This window comes from Micromys minutus (genome assembly GCF_963924665.1).
Source record: "Micromys minutus genome assembly, chromosome: 24".
NCBI lineage: Eukaryota > Metazoa > Chordata > Mammalia > Rodentia > Muridae > Micromys > Micromys minutus.
In genome coordinates this window covers 8,778,248-8,796,856 of record NC_137959.1, presented here as the reverse complement: position 1 = coordinate 8,796,856, position 18,609 = coordinate 8,778,248, and the positions used below count along the sequence as shown (strand labels likewise).

The following is an 18,609-nucleotide window of genomic DNA, read 5'->3' as shown; positions in this document are numbered from 1 at the left end:
GAATCCCACTTCTGGTGAATGTATCTGTGCCATCGCATGACCAACGTTAGAACTGTACTCGTCCCCAATGGAGCCTCTTTCGCCCCTGTGCGGTGACAGTGTTGTGGACCCACAGGACGCAGCGCCCTAGGCACACTGAGTTTGAGACTTTATGCCCTTGAGCCCTGCCCAGAATAGTTTGGCTTAGCTTCTGGGCACATTCAGAAGTGGCTGAAGCCACTGTGCCGGGAGCTACGCAGTGAACTGGCCTCCCAGGCACTCTTGGTTAGGCCCAGCTCCGTTGGACCACCCTTGGCACTGACCCTCAGGAGGCGAAGCAGTTGACGAAGCATGGCCTGGCGCAGCAGGATGTACACCCATGGGTCCAGGATCTGGTTCCACGATGCGAGGCGTACAGCCAGAAAGAGCGGCCTCTGCAGGGAGTTAGAGTTCCAGCCCCCGATGGCCAGTACCACCAACACCTGCGAGAAAAGCAGGTGTGAGCAGTGGGGCCGGTGGGAGAGAAGGGGTGAGGTGGAAGGTCAGGATGCCGGGACGAGCCATGCAGGGCAAATAGGATCTGTGTGGGAAGGACAGTGATTAAGCAAAGGTCATCAGTGACTGCGGAGAGTCTGCTTAGAGAAGACCCAGTATCCCAACACACATAGGACTCAAGAAAGCTCAAAAAGCTGGGAAGGAAGAAGGCTATGGATGGATGGAACGGAGGAGCGTAGAAAATAGTCTGAAAAGCTTGAGTGAGTGAGACTATTTACAGAGATCCCAAAGAGACGGAAGGTAAGAGTCCTGGATAGCAGAGGGGCAGGCTTTGCAGGCAGGGTCTTCAGGGCAGAGTCCAAGAGAGAGCAGAAAGTTTGGCTTGAGGAGCGACTGCGCCCCTCACCAGCAGGGGGCTCCAGCAGATGCACGACACCACCATGATTCCCACGAGCTGGCCCACCATTTCCACGTCGTGTGCGTGAACCCTGCGCGCGGAGCCGCCGCCCCGAGAGCTGCGAAGGGTGGCTGTGGCTGAAGTGATGGATGAGGCAGACGAGGCGGAGGCCAAGCGGGGTCCACGGGACCCCCAGCGCCGGCGATCATCAGGACCTGCGGTCTCTCGGAAACGTTGAGAGCGACGCCGCCTCCAGCGGGCACGGAGGAGCGCCAGGCCGCTGAGCGTATTGCACACTAGTGCCGCAAGGAGCGCGGCCAGGCCAAGGCCGGCGAAGAGGCCGGCAAGCAACGCCTGGCGCCAACCTCCACGAGGCCCAAGGCTAATGAAACACCAGGTGCCAGGGTACTGTAGCTCGTAACGACCCACGTGCACTAGTGGCAGCAGTGCCACTGCCAAAGCCATGGCAGCCAACACCGCTAGTGCCAGGCGTGCGCGGGCCACGGACACGCGCGCCGCGTGGATCAGCGGCTGCGTGACACCCACGCAGCGCTCCACGGCCATGCCACAGCCAAGCAAAAGTGGGCACAGGCCGAAGAAGACCATGCAGCCGCCCAGGAAATGACAGGCCCCGCCAGCAGGCGCTCGTCCTGAAGTATACAGGCGAAGCACCAGGGCGCCCGGGATCACATGGCCTGCTAGGTCGATGGCAAGCAGGCTGGCGACGAACAACAGGAAGGTGGCAGCCGAGCGGCGGCGCCGCAATCGTCCTGCTACCTGGGCCAGCAGCGCCAGCGCCAGCACGTTGGACACAGCACCCAGGGTCATGGAGAAGATAGGCAGCGCTGGCGATGTGCCGTTGTCGCCCGTTGGCAGCACCACGGATGTATTGGGGACCCTGGGTGTTGCACACGTTGTTGCCTCATCCGCTAGGCTCAGGTTGAGCCCGTAGGGGCTCATATCAGTGGCCAAGAGGGCTGCGTGGGTAAGAGGGCACAGTAAGGTAGGGTCTCACCCTTCTGTGTGCTCTGGGCACAGCCACATGACCCTGGCTGCTCCGTTTCGGATCCTTCTTCACCTGTCACTGTCCCCATCTCTTGCGCCTGACTTCACTCTGTCCTCACATCTGCTGGAGGTCTTGACTGACCTGGCATAGGTCCCCGGTATCTGTCCTCATCTCCATCCCACCCCCTTCCTGGTTTCCACCTCATCAGTTCTCTGGTCCATGACTCCATGGAATAGACCCTCGCCCACTTCTAGTCCCAGTTTCATCCTTCATGTCCACTGCCCACTTCTCTTTTCAGAAGTCTCCTTGGCTTGCCCTGGAACTGGCCAGGCTAACCTTAAACTCAAAAGATTCACCCGCCTATGCCTCCTGTGTCTTGGGATTGAAGGCTCACACCACCATGACCAGCTTTGGTCACCTTTTAACTCTGTCCTTGATATCTGTGTCCCGACACCTCCACCACTATAGTTCATCTCTACCAATGGCTGTGTGCCTGTCTCCAGAGACTGACTCAATCTGCAGTTACATCTCTTCCCCAAACAACCTGTCTCTACACCTACAGACCCGCCATTCCTGGGCCCCAAGCCACATCTGGTCTCCGTGATCCTCTCTGTCCCCACAGACCTCTGCTGCCACGAACCCACCTCTCATCTCGAAAGTGCTCTCAGACCCCATGAGCCCACCTTTTTCAGAATACCATCTCTTTTGCCCTCTGTGTCCATGGCAATCTCTCACCAGTTTGGCATTGCCTCATTCTGATGCCCATCCCATGCCTCTATTTGAACCAGCCTCTGGCTTGTCCTTCATTCTCTAGTTGAGAGATGGACAGCCTAGGCTGAGAGCCGGAAGACAGCAGGATGGCTGTAGCTACCCTTCTCTGACTTGCCATCCACCATGTCCCAGCTTCTTACCCAGTACTGCTCAGGATGCAGGGTCCCCATGGCCTGGAACTTGGCTTCTGCTGCCCGCTCCAGCTACTCCCTGGCTCCCGGCAGGCCGCTCCCTCTTCCTGGGGCGGCTCCTCAGCTCCGTGCCGCCTCCACCCGCACTCCACTGGCCTCCAGGGGCTGCTCCACCCCATGCATGTCTGCCCTCTGGGGCTGGGAGCCTTGAGTGGGCAAAACCTCTACTGCTGGCAACGGTCAGGGCAACTGGGCCCAGCTCCTTCCCGCCAAGCACTGAGGTCCTCTGAATTGGTTTGGTTTGTGACCCCCTCCTCTCAGCGGGGCAGGAGCAAACCCCCACACCCTCACCCGGGCCTCTTGCCCGCCTCATTAATAAAGCAGATAAAATCTAAACACTGGAAAATGTGAGCATCGCCTAGGGCGAGCTGGGAGGGCTGTTGAGCTCCCGTGAGGGGTGGGGGTGAGTGTGTGTGTGTGGGGGTTGTTCTCATTGGGCTTGAGGGTTTGGGGGTTAGTTGCCTGGGTGGGATGGGAGCTAGCAATGCCTCCTACCCTCACCTTTATGGTTGTCACAGTTGGGCAGCCTAGAGCAGGGCAAGGGGGAGAAAGGATGGGGTCTAAATGGCTGTGGGGAGCCAGGCTATCATCTGCATCCTGCCTTAGGGGGAGGTAGGCAATTCATAGGGCACCTGAGTCTTTCTAGCCCTGCACCTATAGCTACGCCTCATCTTATATCTTGAAAGGGGTATGTGCAGCCACTGTCAGGTCAGCCATAATGGGAAGTAAACACTGGACAGCACTAATCACTGCTGACTCCAATTTCTGTCCCTGATACGGACCACTTGAAACTGCTGCTTGCCCATACCTCAGCACTGGGTGTAAATCTCACTGGCATTTTAAGTCTGTTCCCAGCCCCAGAGCATACCTCCTGATGTAGTTCCCCTCAAACCAATGCCCATGGACCCTGAGAACTTGTCCTGAACACATAATCACATCGCTAAGGCCTGGTTGTTTATCCACCGCCCCAACAAGAATACACCCGAGACCCATGCACACACTGAAAACAGCTTAAAACTCAGAGGACCCAAGGCTTGTCCACAGTAGTCCCAGTTCCGGTTCAACCTGCCTACATATGCCTACATTCACTACATATGGTTCCAGCCTCTCAACAAAGCCACACAATCCCAGCTGCTCCCAGCAGACATGCAAGACCCCAGTATAGGACCTGGGGTGCAGTTCAGTGAGAGAGTGCATCGTTAGCATATATGAAGCCACGGGTTCCACCGTCAGCACTGAATACAGGCCTGTGAACAGGGATGGCAAGTAGCCCTCTGCAGGGCTTCTGTCCCGATTACAGGATACTCATCTCTGTACCAGGGATCCTGCAGCATCTATGCTGGGCTCACCTCCAAACATTCCTACTGGGTGCTAGAGAGACCTCTGGCCTGGCTCCCCTTGTTCTAACTGCCTCCCTTCTCCCCAAGTCTGGCCACCCCACCCTTTCCTTGAGCTCCCTAAATCCTAGGATAAAATGGAGTGTCAAAACAAGCTTGGCAGGTTTATATCTCTGTGATGCCTGTGTCCCGATTACAACCACTGTGTGGGTGCTGTAACAGCAACAGGCCTTGCTGCCACACAGAGGGGTTAGGTGCAGTCTTCTCACACAAGAGGAGCACATGTGAGGCCTTGGAGAGTGGGATCCAGGTTTGAACCCCAAGCAAGCCAGAAACTCCAGCACTGCCTGGAAGTCTGACGGCCTCCAGCCAGTGGGAGGGGGCAGTGGGGCAGCCAACTCCTAATTCAATTTGGAATTCAGGAGATAGATTTCAGCTGCTGCATTCTTTCCCTGGCCACCCCTCCCACCCCAGAGCCAAACAGCTCCCAGAGTAAAATCTCTATATCCAAGGGAGTGTATGTGGATACAAGGGCCCACAGCCTCCCTCATCCCTTCCTCTTCATTGTCTAAAGGAGAAGACAAGGAACCAGGGCTCACAGCAGTGTCCACTCAAATGGGAGGTAACAGCACAACTGAGGGGGCTCCTCTCAGTGGGAGGTGCTGAAGGGAAGGCATTATTTATTGCCTTTCTGCATTTCTGGTGTCAAGAAAGCAGGAAGAGCCAGGGGTGGTGACGCACACCTTTAATCCCAGCACTGTGAATGCAGATGCAGGTGGATCTCTGTGAGTTCAAGGCCAGCCTGGTCTACAGAATGAGTTCCAGGACAGCCAGGGCTACATAGTGACTCTGTCTTGAAAAAAAAAAAAAACAAAAAAACAAAAAAACAAAGCAAAAGTAAAGTAGGAGGTCATGGCCCAGAAGAGTTGGGGCCCAGGGAGGATAGAAGGGGCTGCTGCCAGCTGATGTTGGGAAGTGTTGGGAACAGAGGTGGCTGCTCAGTGTGTTGGTCCCTCCCCATGCGCTTACTCTATTGAGGTAGGTGGGGAACCCGGCAGGGGTTGGCCGGGGACCCCAACCAGGCTGGGCACCGTGGTGGTACTGATTGGAGCGGGGCCAGGACCACAGGGCACTTGCACCCCACATCATTCCCAGGTTGCTGAGTTATGGGCCTAGGCTGTATGCCCAGGTCTTGGCTGTGGCTCCTGTCTGGAAACCCCAACCGGGCCAAGCCAGGTTTTCTCCAGCTCCAGGTCCAGTCTTAGTAGCGGCCAACCTTGGCATCCCCGATGGCTCCCCAGACATCAAAGACGAATTCATCTGGGAATGCAAAGTCACCGAGCCGTTCATCCAGAGCTTCTGCCAGTTCGTCTGGGTTCCTTTTGTCTTTTCCCAGCTCCACCATAGTGGCAGCTGTCAGGGAGGAGAAAAGATGGAGGCACAGATGGCACAAGGGGCAGAGATGCTCAACTCAGCCTGGGTGGGACCTGGAAGCCTGCTCCCACCTTCCAGGCATGGGTACTCCACTCACCCAGTTCTGTGTCTCTGATCCCCATGTAGCTCTCTAGCAAGTCATCCACCTTTTCAATGGCCTTTTCCTCAAAAGCTGACGGCTGTGGAGGGTGGGGACAAGACAGCACAACAATGTCAACAGATGTCAGAGCTGTGACACACACTGAGTGCCCGCAGCACTGGGGATGGCGCGCGGGGCCTCACAATGGGCAACTGTCCTTTATTTACTGTAGAGGGTTGCTTTGCCTGTGCATATGCCCTTCCCTGTGGGGTCAGAGAGAGCACTGGAGCTCCGGAACTGGAGTTAACAGGTGACTGTAAGCCACCCAGTATGGGTACTTGGAACTGAACTTGGGTGGTCTGCAAGAGCCACGCATGCTCTGAATTGCTAAGCCATCTAAGTCCCAACATCCAGAAATTATTATCCTCATACTGAGACATATTCTACGTTGCCCAAACTGGCTTTGAACATGATTTCTATCTTAGCTTCCCAGGTAGCTAGGATTACAGGTGCATATCACACTGGGCTGGCTTTCATATATATTCATTTAAGACCTTGGTGACAAGGTTTTATGACTTGAGCTGCCCTTGAATGTGAACCCTCCTGCCTGAAAGTCCATGCCGGGCTGTGCTCTTTGTCTGCATCACTAATGTCCACTCTGACAAGAAGTTACTGACCCTTGCTCTATAGGAAGTAGACCCAAAGCTTGACAGACACAGTAGGTCCCAAAGGGGGGAAGAATAGGTATAAGCAGATTTTTTTCCCACACATCTTTCACATAATTACAATGCTGTTACCGGCCCAGGGTGGCTCACTCACCAGATCCTCCACTGTGGCAGGACCCCGGGATCGGAGCCGGAGGGTCCCTCGGCCAGTGCCCAGTTGTGGGCCTGAACCAGGGTGACTACTTGCTGAACGCTGGCTGATCATATCTGTGGGAGGTAAAGGTAGTGGGAAAATTCAGCATACGGTGAACACAGTACTTAGGTACCTAGACTTTACACAGCCACCTCTCACCATCTCCAAGTTCTGCTGAGTTCCAGGAAGGAGGGACTTTGCGTGGATAGTGAGGGGCAGCTGGGGGTCAGATATAGAAGAAACTGGAGAGAGCCTGGAGAGTAGCTTCTATCCGAAGGAGGGGTAAGAAGGGATAGCATAGCTGCTGACTCCCAGATCAGCCATTTCCACCCACACCAGGGGCGCCTCAGGCCCATTCCTGAGAGTTACTGAAGCCAGGTAGAAATGGGGGCAGGGCACAGGAGCTGTGCAAAGCAGCCAAGCCTCACTTCTCCAGGCTGAGGGGCTGGCCAGGGTTGGGGGCCCTTGGCTGGGCTAACGGCTCCTGGAAGTCGGGTGTGGGGACAACTTCCTTCAGGCTGGGCTGTCAGCCAGCACTCAGTTCTAGGGTAGGGTGGGGCTGTTCCCACTTTTCAATGCAGGCTTGGGTACCACCTGCTGGTGGTTCCCAGGACTGCAATCTGTATTTCTTAAGAGCTCAAGGTCAGCCTAGTGGGTAGTCCAGGGTGCAAGGATGGCTCACCAAAGGCCTTTCGAGGCTCTGTGAGTTTGAGGGTGAAGGTGCGGCCTCGGGGCAGCTCCTTGAGGAGCCTGGCAACCTCGTAATGCCGACAGCCCAGCAGGCTCTGCCCGTTGATGGCTTCAATCATGTCACCCACGCTGATGAGCTGGATGTTGTCAATCACACTGCCTTCCTTGATGCGCTGTGGAGGGGCAGGCATCAACCCCGGAAGCTCCACTCTAGGTCCCATTACAGACCCTAACCACTGACTAAGGGTGTGCCACCCACCCGGGCACCTTAATGAAGGCATAGCCAGCCCCGTTGTCGGTGATGGTGAGTCCCAGAGCCTCCTCAGATTTGAATACTTCCACCTCTTTGCGCTGCCCCTTGACGTGGGCGAAGATGAAGTCCTCCAGCCCGATCTGGCCCCCCAGGAGCTTGTCCATATCCACTTTATGGGTGTTGAGGGTGCAGAACATCACCTGCAGAGGTGGGGAAGATGCTCATTCCTCCCTCCCTGGGTCCCCTCTCCTAGCACACCCCTGTCCTAAGGACTGGTGACGCCTAGAGCCAAGGAGAGGTCCACTGGTAGGTACATCAAATGCTACCAGTAGAGTTTCTGTCCTGGTAGGAACTCAGAGCTAGCTTGACATACAGTGAGCACTCAGTACTTACTGAGGAATGGAGTCTAGACTCCCACCCAGCCTTCAAACCTGTCTCCACTTGAATCTCAGTCCCACTGTTGCCCTCCCTGCGGCTTCTCAGCTTCTAGCTTGGAGTCATGTTTCCAGGACATCATGGAGAAACAGAAGCTGCTCCTGACCTCCAGCTCCCACAATGTTTGGGGGCACAAGCCTCCCAATGTCTCATGGAAACCGAGCTATCACTGGTGGCCGTCAATCCTCCACAACCTACCAAGACACAGGCTACTTCAGACCTGATGGGAAATCAGTATCCCAGACCCACAAACTACTTGATTACAAGCTTCGTAAGGCCTGTTGGGAAAGCCCCATACCTACTAGGGTACAAGTCTCTCAAGGTCCGATAGGAACTCAGTATCGTCCTATAGCCACGCCTCCTAGATCAAGGGCTGCTGGCCAGCAAGGAAATGAGCCCCAGCTCACAAGGACACATGCTCAGGCCTGTGGCTTGCTCTTAAGGGACCTAGGTCCCACTGGTACCTCAGCAGCTGGCAGTCGGAAGGCCTCAGCGATCTTGCCGTACAGCTCCTTGACATTAGTGAAGCCCTCGATGCGGCCCGTGGGGCTGCCGTGGGCCAGTTGGGTATGGAACACGAGACGAGGCCGGAGCGCAGCAGGAGGTGGGGGCAAGCCCATCTGGGATTCCCCTGCTCCGCTTCCACCCAGGGGCCCAGGCTCCCCGACGCCCAGCCCACTCCGGCTTGGCTCCGCTTCCTCATTTTCCACCAGAGGTGGCGCTTTTTTCCTTCGCCCCAGTCCCAGTGGCATGAGAAGCCAGAAGTGGGGACTCGGCCAGGAGACCTGCAGAAAGGGAATCGGGCTTCATTCTCTGAGTACTAGCCTTGGGAGCCTCCCGTCACCACCACCACATGGTATCAACACCAACCAACATGGTTCTGGTGCAGGCTAGTCTAGTGCTACACAATGGAGCACCATCATGGCTGAAGATGTCCTCAGGCATCTAAGCACAGGGTGCCAGACACCTCTAGAACGCTGCCGCCTATATAAAGTTGTATTTGCATTCTGCTGAGGCTTTTACCGCCCCTGCTTGGCTGACACTCGTCCAGAGCTCCTCACACACACTGGAATCAGCTCTACACACCTAAAGCTATGAAAACTCTTGTTCTGCTGTATTTAAACATAAAGAGTAACAACAAAAGAATCTGTCCATGTTCAGCATGGGTTCAGCTCTCCCTGAATCATCCAACTCTCCCTCCTTCCCTACTGGGGTTTGACTCTGGACTTGTACATGTGGACCCAAGTTACGTGCCTCGACTGCTTCTTTTCATCTTGAAGCAGTTATCTCTCAGTTGCTCAGGCTATCCTTGAACTTGCAATCCTCCTGCCTCAGACTTCAGAGTAGGTGGGACTACAGGGACAGAGCAGCACATCTGCCATGCCCAAGTATTTTCTGTGTACAATGGAGTCAATGTAGGCACACAGAGCTGACATGGAGATATTGCACAGTAACAATCACAACACACAACCTATCACAGCCCCACACCACCTGCTGTGGCTTCTCTCAATCCTCATTCCTTAGGCCCTTGGTGCCTCCTGCTCTAACCACACCCACTTGAGCTGAAGGGAGGAGAAAGTGCTGACTTTTTTCTTTGCTTTTCGTTTCTGAGAAGACCCTCACTCTGTAGTCCAGGCTGGCCTAGAACTCACAAACTCCTGCCTCAGCTTCTCAAGTGCTGGAAGACGGATGGAAACCACCACACCCAGCTTCTTCTCATTTTTCTATCAGCTGCAGCCATTAATGCTATGTGCGAAAGCCCTGAGTTTGGATGTGGTCTCTGTAAAACCCAGATGTGGTAAGATGCACTTGTAAGCCCAGAGCTGGGGAGAGGAGGATCCCTGGGGCTCAAAAAGCAAGGTGGGAGGCTGGCAAGATGGCTTGGTGGGTAAAAGTAATTTGCCAACACCCCTGCTGGCCTGAGTTCCATTACCTGGGCACGTGGAAGGAGAGCTCCTACTCTTGCAAGCTGTCGTCTAACCTTTACATGTGCACTGGGCTATGTGTACCTACACACACACAAATGCAATGAAAAACACCCTAGAGTGGACAGCTCCTGAGGAGGGACACCTGAGGTTGTCTTCCAGCTTCCATACACACCTGGCCACAAAGAGGAAACAAAACCCTTCTGAGTCTCTCCCTCAAAGCACAAAGTGCATGGTCCCTGCCACACCCCTTGGCAGATGACTACTTCTGCCCGTGAGTTCTAGGAGGAAGAGGCATGCGACGCACCCTCACTGGGGCGGAATCCTCTAGAGCAGTATTGCCCCTGACAGAGTGATCGGCTTTGATGACAGAAGTTGTGGGGGTCTGAAAGAGAAAGCCCCCCACTCGGCAGGCTCATGGACTTCCTACTTAACACACTGGAGAAATCTGTCATTAGAGTAGGCTTGGAGGTGTCAAAAGCTCACTGCAGGCCTGGTCAGTCAGTCTGTCTCTGATGCTTCTGAATAAAATGTAAGCTCTCAGCTGCTGCTCCAGCACCAAGCTTGCTACCTGCGGGTCAAATCTCAGTACTTGGAAGGTAGAGGCAGGTGGAGCTCTGACTTCAAGGCCAGCCTGGCCTTTCATGACTCCAACAGCCAGAGCTACATAGAGAAATCCTGTCCCCAGCCTCCAGCACCCACCAAAAAGCATGGGCGACCATGTTCATTTCTCTTTTAGTATGTGTGTGCACAGCGTATGCCCACTGTGTGTGGGTGTGTGCTCATGTGCTCACAGGTCAAAGGAAGCACATGGTGTCTCCAGTCGCTCTCCACCTTAGTCCTTTGAGGCAAGGCCTCTCACTGACCCTGCCAGGCAGCCCTGGGGCAGCAGCACCTGTCTCTGAGCTGTTCCTCCCCTCTTCTTTCCCTCTTCCCCTCTGTCTAGCAAACAAACATATTTAGAGAGTGATACTTGCTATAGTCATGCACTTCTTTTATTTATTTATAATTAATTAATTTTTAAAGATAAGATTTCTCTGTGTAGCCCTGGCTGTCCTGGAACTCACTTTGTAGACCAGGCTGGCCTCAGACTCACAGACTTACCTGCCTCTGCCTCCTAAGTCCTGGGATTAAAGGTTTATTTACCCCCCTCCCCACTCCACCCCAGCTTCATTTTATACTGTTCTAGACAGAGTCTTGCTATACTATCTAGATTAGTCTTAAATTTCTGGTCCAATGATCCTCCTGCCTCAGCCCTGATGAGAAGCATCACGTCGGATGTTTACCACACTGCAGGCATAGTAGGTATTAAGACAGCAAATGGGGTAATTTCAGCCCACAGGTGCCTGCTGAGCCAACCCCCTGCTTTGCCCCGTCTCTGGGAAGAAGGCTATTTTTCTGATTTACTTACAAGAGCTACAATAAACCAGGTGGTACTGACCACACACTTCAGAACCTCGCAATGTGTGTCCCAGTAGCAGTCAAAGTTTGGTGTCAGAAAATTCCTGGTCCCATTTCTAGAACTTTCCCTCCCTGGTCTCCCACACATTATCCCTCCAGGATAAGCATGTTCTAGGTAGACAGGGAACAGAGCAAAGGCCCCGTAGTAAGGTATTTCACATAGCACATCTTAGAAAGGTGTGGTTGGAGTGAAGGAGGGAGAGAGGGAGGGAGATGGGAGAAGGCACTTTTCTTCTCTGGTAGTGCCAGCAAGGGACTAGGCCTCCCTCACACTAGGTAAACAATCATGAACCACACCTAGACACTGATTCCATTTTCAAGTCACTTGTCCAAAGGAGGGGGGGAGCCTCAAGCTCTCTCAAGGGTGCCTTATTTGCAATCCCCTGAGGAAGTTCCTTGGCCTTGACACCTATCCTAAGAGACATTTCACCCTCTCTCCTCTACCTGCCTCATATAGCTCAGGCTGGCTTGCGATATAGACGATATTGAACTTATGATCCGTCCGCCTCATGCTCCTGAGTGCTGGGAACACAGGTATATGTCACACCTAGTTAAGTTTATTTATTATTTTGAGGCAGTGTCACACTAAGTAGCAGAGGCTTGCCTTGAACTCCGGATCCTTTTCCTCAGCTTCTATACCAAACTCTGTGTTAGTAACTTCCTGTGCTCTACAGAGTCCCTCCTGAGGGCTTTCTCAGGTAAAAGGGTGTCCTCTTCCAGAACAGGACATACTCTCAGCTGCTGAGCCATTTCTCTAGTCCCTAGAAAATGTTAAGTAAAAAAGGGGGGCACCCAGTTGTCTGGAAAACATCTTCCCGAGAGGGTTCTCTGCTCAAGTCTTCTGACTGGAGTTCAGTCCCATCCCAATCACCTACACTACAAGTGGCTTCTGGGTCTTCAGGCTTCCTTACTCTCCAGTTTCCTGTCAAGTCAGCAGCCAGAATGACTCTATAAACACACTCCTGTCACTTCCTTCTCTGCTCTGATCCCCCAGGCATCCCACTGTCCTTTACACCCATAGGGCTTGCTCTTCCTTCGCTTCCTCCCTTCAGCCACTGGGGCCTCTTCCGTGCTGCTCAGATAATCAGGCCAGAGCTAGCTGCCCCTTGGTCTTTGTAGTGGCTGGTTGTCCAGTGCCCTCCTTTACCCTTTGGCTGAAGTGGCTATTTTATGTCTTTGCCCACTGCTGAGGGAGAGATCTGTGTCACTAGAGCCTACCCTTCGGTATGTGGAACACTGGCTGGCACAGAGCACCCACAGACACATCTCTGTGGAGGAGTGAGGGCCCTGTGTGGCTGAGCAGGAAAGCCAAGACCGGCCATCTCTCCAGACCACATGCCCCACTCCACGACCCTCACCTGCTCCCAGCATGGGGCGCTGCCCAACTTCTCCCTGTCGGTTTGCTTTTGTACTCTAGGATAATCAATGGCGCCCAGCGCCTTTCTGTACATTTTTAATGCTCTTGATTGGCTTTTTAGTGAATTGCCTGTTAATTGTGTTATTGTTTTGGTTTTTGAGACAGGGTTTCTCTGTGTAGGCTGTTCTGGGACTCGATCTGTAGAGCAGGCTGATCTGCCTCCTGAGTGCTGGGATTAAGGGCATGCACAACCACCTGCTTTCTTTTTCATCAACTTAAGTATTTTGTTTACATTTATCTGCTCCATGCGTATGTATGCATACCTCAGAATATCTATCAGTCTGAGAACTACTAAGCTGACTTCTTTCCCTCCATCATGTGAGTCCTGGAGGTCAAACTCAGGTCATCAATTTTGGTGGCAGCTGCCTTTACCGATTGAGCCATCTCACCGTCTAAAAAACTGAATTTTGTATTATGTGTACAGGCCTAAGTCTGTGTGTGGGTATGAGTATCTGACTGCAGGTGCCTGCAAAGGCCAGAACCCCATTATCTAGATCCCCTAAATTGAAGCTGCCCAGCTTGGCTGCTGGAACCAAATTCAGGTCCTCTAGAAGAGCAGTAAGCACTCTCAACTGGTGAGCCACATCTCAACCCCTATAGTGCTCACTCATGGATGTGTAGGTACCTACGGAGGTTAGAGATCAACCTTGGGTGTCAGTCCCCAAGTGTCATTAGTTTGCTTAAAAAGTTTACTGAAGCTGGACAGATGGTTAAGAGCATTGACTGCTCTTCCAGAGGTCCTGAGTTCAATTCCCAGCAACCACATGGTGGCTCACAACCATCTGTATGTAATAGGATCTGATGCCCTCTTCAGGTGTGTCTGAAGACAGCTATTGTGTACTTATATATAATAAATAAATCTTACAGGAAAAAAAAGAGAACCACTTACTCTTCCACAGGACCTGGGTTCGAATCTCAGCATCTACATGGTGGCTCCTAACTGCCTCTAACTGCAACTGCAGGAAAGATCTGATGCCCTCTTTTGTCCACAGACATGCATACAGGTGACACATCCATACACATAAAAAATTATTACTCTGAAGCTAGACTGATTAATACAGCAAGTTCTTAGACAACCAGAGCTCACAAAGTGAGACCCTGTCTCAAAACAAAACACCAAAAACCCAAATCATATTTGTGTGCATGTGTGTTGCCACAGTGCGCTTGCAGAGATTGTGAAAATCAGTTCTTGCCTTCTACCATGTGGGTCCCAGGACCAAACTCAGGTCCCAGGCTTGGCAGCAGGTGCTTTACTTTGCTGAGCTGTTCTACCACTGTGCACACTGACAGCTTAACTCAGAACATCCCATATGCTAGGCAAGGGCTCTACCACTAAGTTACAGCTCCCATCTTCAGCCCTACTTTGTCTTTTTGAGACAGGGTCTCTCTTGGGACCGAGCTTTCCACTTAGGCCAGCCCCACAGCTCCACTGGCCAATGAGCCCCACAAGTCTTCCTGTTTATGTCCCCAGTGCTGGGGTAACAACAGCAAGTCACCATGCTTGGCACTTCCATGTGGGTTCTGACTGTCAAGTTCAGGCCGGCAAGCACTTTACCATGCCATCTACATCCTTGGTCTACATGGCCCCTGCATGGTTTTGTTCTGAGGAAGATGAATGGCTCATAAATTAGAACTGAAGAACCTGAGGTGTGGTGTGGTGGCCTGGATTCAAGCCCCACCCTTGCCACTTAACAATGGCATAGATTAAGTCAAGCTGCTTAATTTCATGAGGCCCCAGTTTCCGCATCTGAAAATATCTGGCAGGATTCACATTTCTTGGGGGTACTTCTGGGATTCTATGCTGCATGCGGGCTGTTCAGTACTTTAGCTCATCACTCCAGGAAATGTTATTATTTGCAAGTGATGGAAACAGAAACTAGCACCTTTTATCTGCAAGGAAGGTACTCCACTGCCGAGCCACAGCCCCCCCATCCCCCACTGACTGATTTTGGGCAGGGGCTGTACTGCTGAGCCACACCTCCAGAGCCATTACATCTTCCTTGCCCTGGCCAGGAGCACCCCAGTTCCAGGAGCCCACTGGAGCAGCTCCCGTGATCTACAGGACTTAGGCCCATGAACTCATATCCTGACAACAAATTTCACCTTCCAACCTCCCAGGTGTTATTTATCTTTATGACTCTGGTTTTAAGGTTTCTTTCTTTCTATGTGGGTGAGGGCTTTGCTGCATATCTGTCTGTGCAGTTTGTGTGCCCGGTGCCTGTAGAGGTCAGAAGATGGAAGTACGGTTAGAGGTGGCTGTGAACCGCCATGTGGGTGCCGGGCATCAAACTCTCAGCAAGTGCTCTCCAGCACGTGCGTCTCTATTTTAGGACGCAAGCCAGATGGTGACATTCATATGTATCAGACCTGACAAAGGATCCCACAGTATAGGAGAAAAAGTCCATAAATAAACAAATAAATAAATAAGTGTCCTGTGTACCAGGCACAGCCAACTCCTGCCAAACGACTCTCCAGCTTTATTACTTGTGTCAGCTACTGGACGCTTTGCTCTGCCCGGTGTGTGTGTGTGTGTGTGTGTGTGTGTGTGTGTGTGTGTGTGTATGTGTGTGTGTATGTGGCTTCCACACAGCAAAAGCTATTTTGTTCCAGGACCCCCAGCCCAGTGATGCTGAGGTCATTCAGCACTTACAAGGATCTGCAATGGCTGCCCCTGTTAACTGGTTGCCTGTTCCCCACTAGACCGCCTGCCAGGCCCAGTGGTGATGGGTGTGTGGTTCAGACATAGGGCACTGGCCTAGTGTGTATGAAACCTTGGGTTCCACGAGGGCTGAACTGTAGAATGAATGTTGTATATACCCAAAAGCCTGTGGCCCAAACCCCACAGCATCAGTGCTAGAGAGCTAAATGTGAGCATCTCTTTAGTCTGTCTGCAAAGAGCTGAAGGGAAGTGGGTTGGATGAATTTCCGGAGTCCAGCACTCTCATCCCAAAAGGGCCTGGAACTCAGCAACCCTGCAGTCACAGAAAAGCCAAGTGGGGGAAGCAGGAAGCAGGGAAGGAGGTTGTTCCATGAGCTTAGATAACGCCTGGTTTAGGGGACATCACACCTGCTCCCTGGTCGTCCCTCCCTCTTAACCCCCAGCACAGTACTGCGTTGGGCAGGAGGGCAGGAGGCCTCTGATTCATTCCTGAAAAACCGGATCCTGAAGGTTTCATCTCTCCAATGTTTCCGGGGCGGGGGCTGAGGGGCGTGAATTCACAGCTCGACTGGTCTTGGCCGTCGCCGTAGCCCGGCTCTCCGGACACCAAGCCTGTCTACTTTGTCATTCCTCTTCTCAGTGAAGAGTGGACAGGGTGGGCGGAAAGGAAATGGGTTAAGCGACCCAAGGTTTTTGGGCCTTCTCTCTCCAGCTCAGAGAAGGGACACGAGGGCCACTTGGAAGCTGTCTAGTGACCCGTGGGCTCGGGGAGGAAAGCAAAACCCAGCAAGCAGGTGCGGTCCGTAGTGAATATGGGGGCGGCAGTGGGCGATGAGTCCAGGGGCTGGCTAGGGACACCTGATCTCTGGAACTAGTTTCTGGACTCAAAGGGTTAGGGTCCCTAAGTCCCATGGGTTTACTAGTCACTTACTAGCTGTGTGACCTTGACTAAGTTACTCCACCTCTCTGGCACTGGTGCCTCACTTCTAAAACAAGTTAACAACCCCTCCCAGGAGGGTGTTTTGATTCAACGCTGTGCACCATAAGCGCTGGACAAGGAAACGCTGATACGGGCTAGCGAGGGGGAGTCACCAAACTAGTGCTGCAGTTGCTACTGTTATCCCGACCTGGGTGGTCTCGGTGTCCCCGCGGCTTTGGGAAGAGGCCTGGGAGGGGGTCGGGAACACTGACCCACCACCAACAGGGAGCAGAGAGCAGGGGCGGACCGGAGGTCCGGGCAGCAGGGAGGGGTCGGTGTTTGGGATCCCGACGCGGCCAGCTCCACCCCACCGCCACGGCTCCATGCCCCGGAGGCCGCCCCCCGGGCGGTGGACACTCACCTGCGCCGCCGCCACCCCGTGCGCCCTGCTCGGTCCTCTCGAAACTCCGCCCGGCTTCTCCCTGGGCCTCCGGGACTTGGGCGGGGCCGGCGTCCGGAGCGGACTAATCAGCGGCGGCCGAGCACACTCGCAGCCAATGGGCGCCTCCCGTCGGACCGCTCCGGAGGGATCCCTCCGCCGCGCCTCGGCCTCCCCCCGTCGTGCGAGCAGTGGTCCAACCTTACTCGCTCTACACGGCGGAGGGCTGAACCATTGTGGGGCTGCGCGGGTGGGCGGGAGGGTGCACGGGGCGGGGAGCTGGCAGTGAGAGTCAGATGACGGGGTTGGCAGGACTGAGCTCTGTAGCCAGGAAAGCGCGCTTTTTGAGAGGTCAGCGAGAGGCCGGAAGGCAGCCCCAAGCCTCGCTTCCCTCTCAGAAAGATGCTTTGACTACAGGGGGTGGGCCACAGTGAATAGGGAGGGTCCCGCGTGTCTCTGCCTCTTCCATTCTATACAATAGACAAAGGCGATCGCGCATTCATTCAGTCTTTCAATATTTAAGTGCCCCTGCCCGGTACCAGGCTCGGTCCTATCTCTACAGACACGAGGACAGAGTATACTCAGTGTCAAATACAGGGTGTGCTAAGGCTCCGAAGCTGCACAGAGAGCCACAGAGCACTTCGCAGGCAGAATCGTCTAAGAACACCGTACGGAACATATCGGAACAGTAGTAGAACACTCGACTTTAGTGACCAACCAGTCCAGGCTTCTACCGTCAGGGAGATGGCCTCTGTTTCGCCACCTTCTTTTTTGTTCTTATAGGTGCTCTAAGGTTGAACCTAGGCCTAGTTCCTCCTCCTCTTGGAGGATCAGCTATTGGGTCTTGTGCATGCTGGTTAAGTGCTCAAGGTCCAGTCACTGTCACTGGTGCGTGTTAGGCTGACAATCTACCTTCAACCTTCAAGCCATGTCTCCTGCTCCCCTTTGATGGGTTTATCTCCATATAACTCTGAGTTTACTGTTCGCACACTTTATCATCCATGTTGCTATCTTTTAACAGAGAGAGAGGGTGGGGGGGAGAGAGAGAAGGAGGGAGGGAGGGAGGGAGGGAGGGAGGGAGGGAAGGAGGGAGGGAGGGAGGGAGGGAGAGAGAGAGAGAGAGAGAGAAGGAGAGAAGAGGGAGGAGGAGGAGGAAGAGACACACACACACACAGAGAGAAGAGAGAGTGTGTATCTGGAAATGAAACCTCAAAGCCCTTCCCCAGTGACATACCTTCTCCAACAAGGACATACCTCCTTAAGCCTTCCCAAACAGTTCTATCAACTGAAGACCTTTAAAAAAAAAAAAACATTTCTTCTTTTTCCCTTCCTTCCTTCCTTCCTTCCTTCCTTCCTTCCTTCCTTTCTTCCTTCCCTCCCTCCCTCCCTCCCTCTCTCTTTTATTCTTCCTTCCTTCCTTCCTTCCTTCCTTCCTTCCTTCCATTCTTTCTTTCTTTATTTTTGAGATAGAGTCTCTCCCTGTCACAGCTCTAGCTGTCCTAGAACTTACTCTGTAGATCAGGTTGACTTCCAACTCACGGAGATCCACCTACCTCTGCTTCCCAAGTGCAGTGAGGGAACCAAATGTTAAACTATATGAAATATGAGGATCATCCTCACTCAAAGCACCACATTTCATTGTCTGGCTCCCTTAGGCTTGTAGCCATATAATAATTAAAACATATTTAGTCCCTGCAGTCTATCACAGTCTTGACACAGTTTAAAAGTCTAAAGTCTCTTCTGAGACTCGAGGCAATCCCTAAACTGTAACCCTCTGTAAAGTCAAATTTCCTACTTCCAACATATAATGACATGAAATACACACTACTATTTCAAAAGGAAGGAAAGGGACATTATGAGAAAT

The 18,609-nt window shown here is 53.2% G+C and overlaps 2 protein-coding genes across 2 annotated transcripts; both read right to left on the bottom strand.

Annotated features, from left to right (window-relative positions):
* Positions 1-200: 200 nt before the first annotated feature.
* On the bottom strand, positions 201-3,126 carry PTGER1 (prostaglandin E receptor 1; the record flags this gene model as incomplete). The annotated part of the gene is made up of 2 exons (XM_080936988.1): positions 881-3,126; positions 201-461 (listed from the first exon to the last, which is right to left on the bottom strand). The coding sequence occupies exons 1-2, from the start codon at positions 1,829-1,831 to the stop codon at positions 201-203; spliced, it is 1,212 nt and encodes a 403-aa protein (XP_080793114.1). The 5' UTR covers positions 1,832-3,126.
* Positions 3,127-4,912: 1,786 nt separating this feature from the next.
* Positions 4,913-16,785, bottom strand: GIPC1 (GIPC PDZ domain containing family member 1). The gene is made up of 7 exons (XM_080936590.1): positions 16,728-16,785; positions 8,390-8,710; positions 7,505-7,690; positions 7,230-7,410; positions 6,509-6,621; positions 5,708-5,789; positions 4,913-5,589 (listed from the first exon to the last, which is right to left on the bottom strand). The coding sequence occupies exons 2-7, from the start codon at positions 8,675-8,677 to the stop codon at positions 5,438-5,440; spliced, it is 1,002 nt and encodes a 333-aa protein (XP_080792716.1). The 5' UTR covers positions 8,678-8,710; positions 16,728-16,785; the 3' UTR covers positions 4,913-5,437.
* Positions 16,786-18,609: the final 1,824 nt, after the last annotated feature.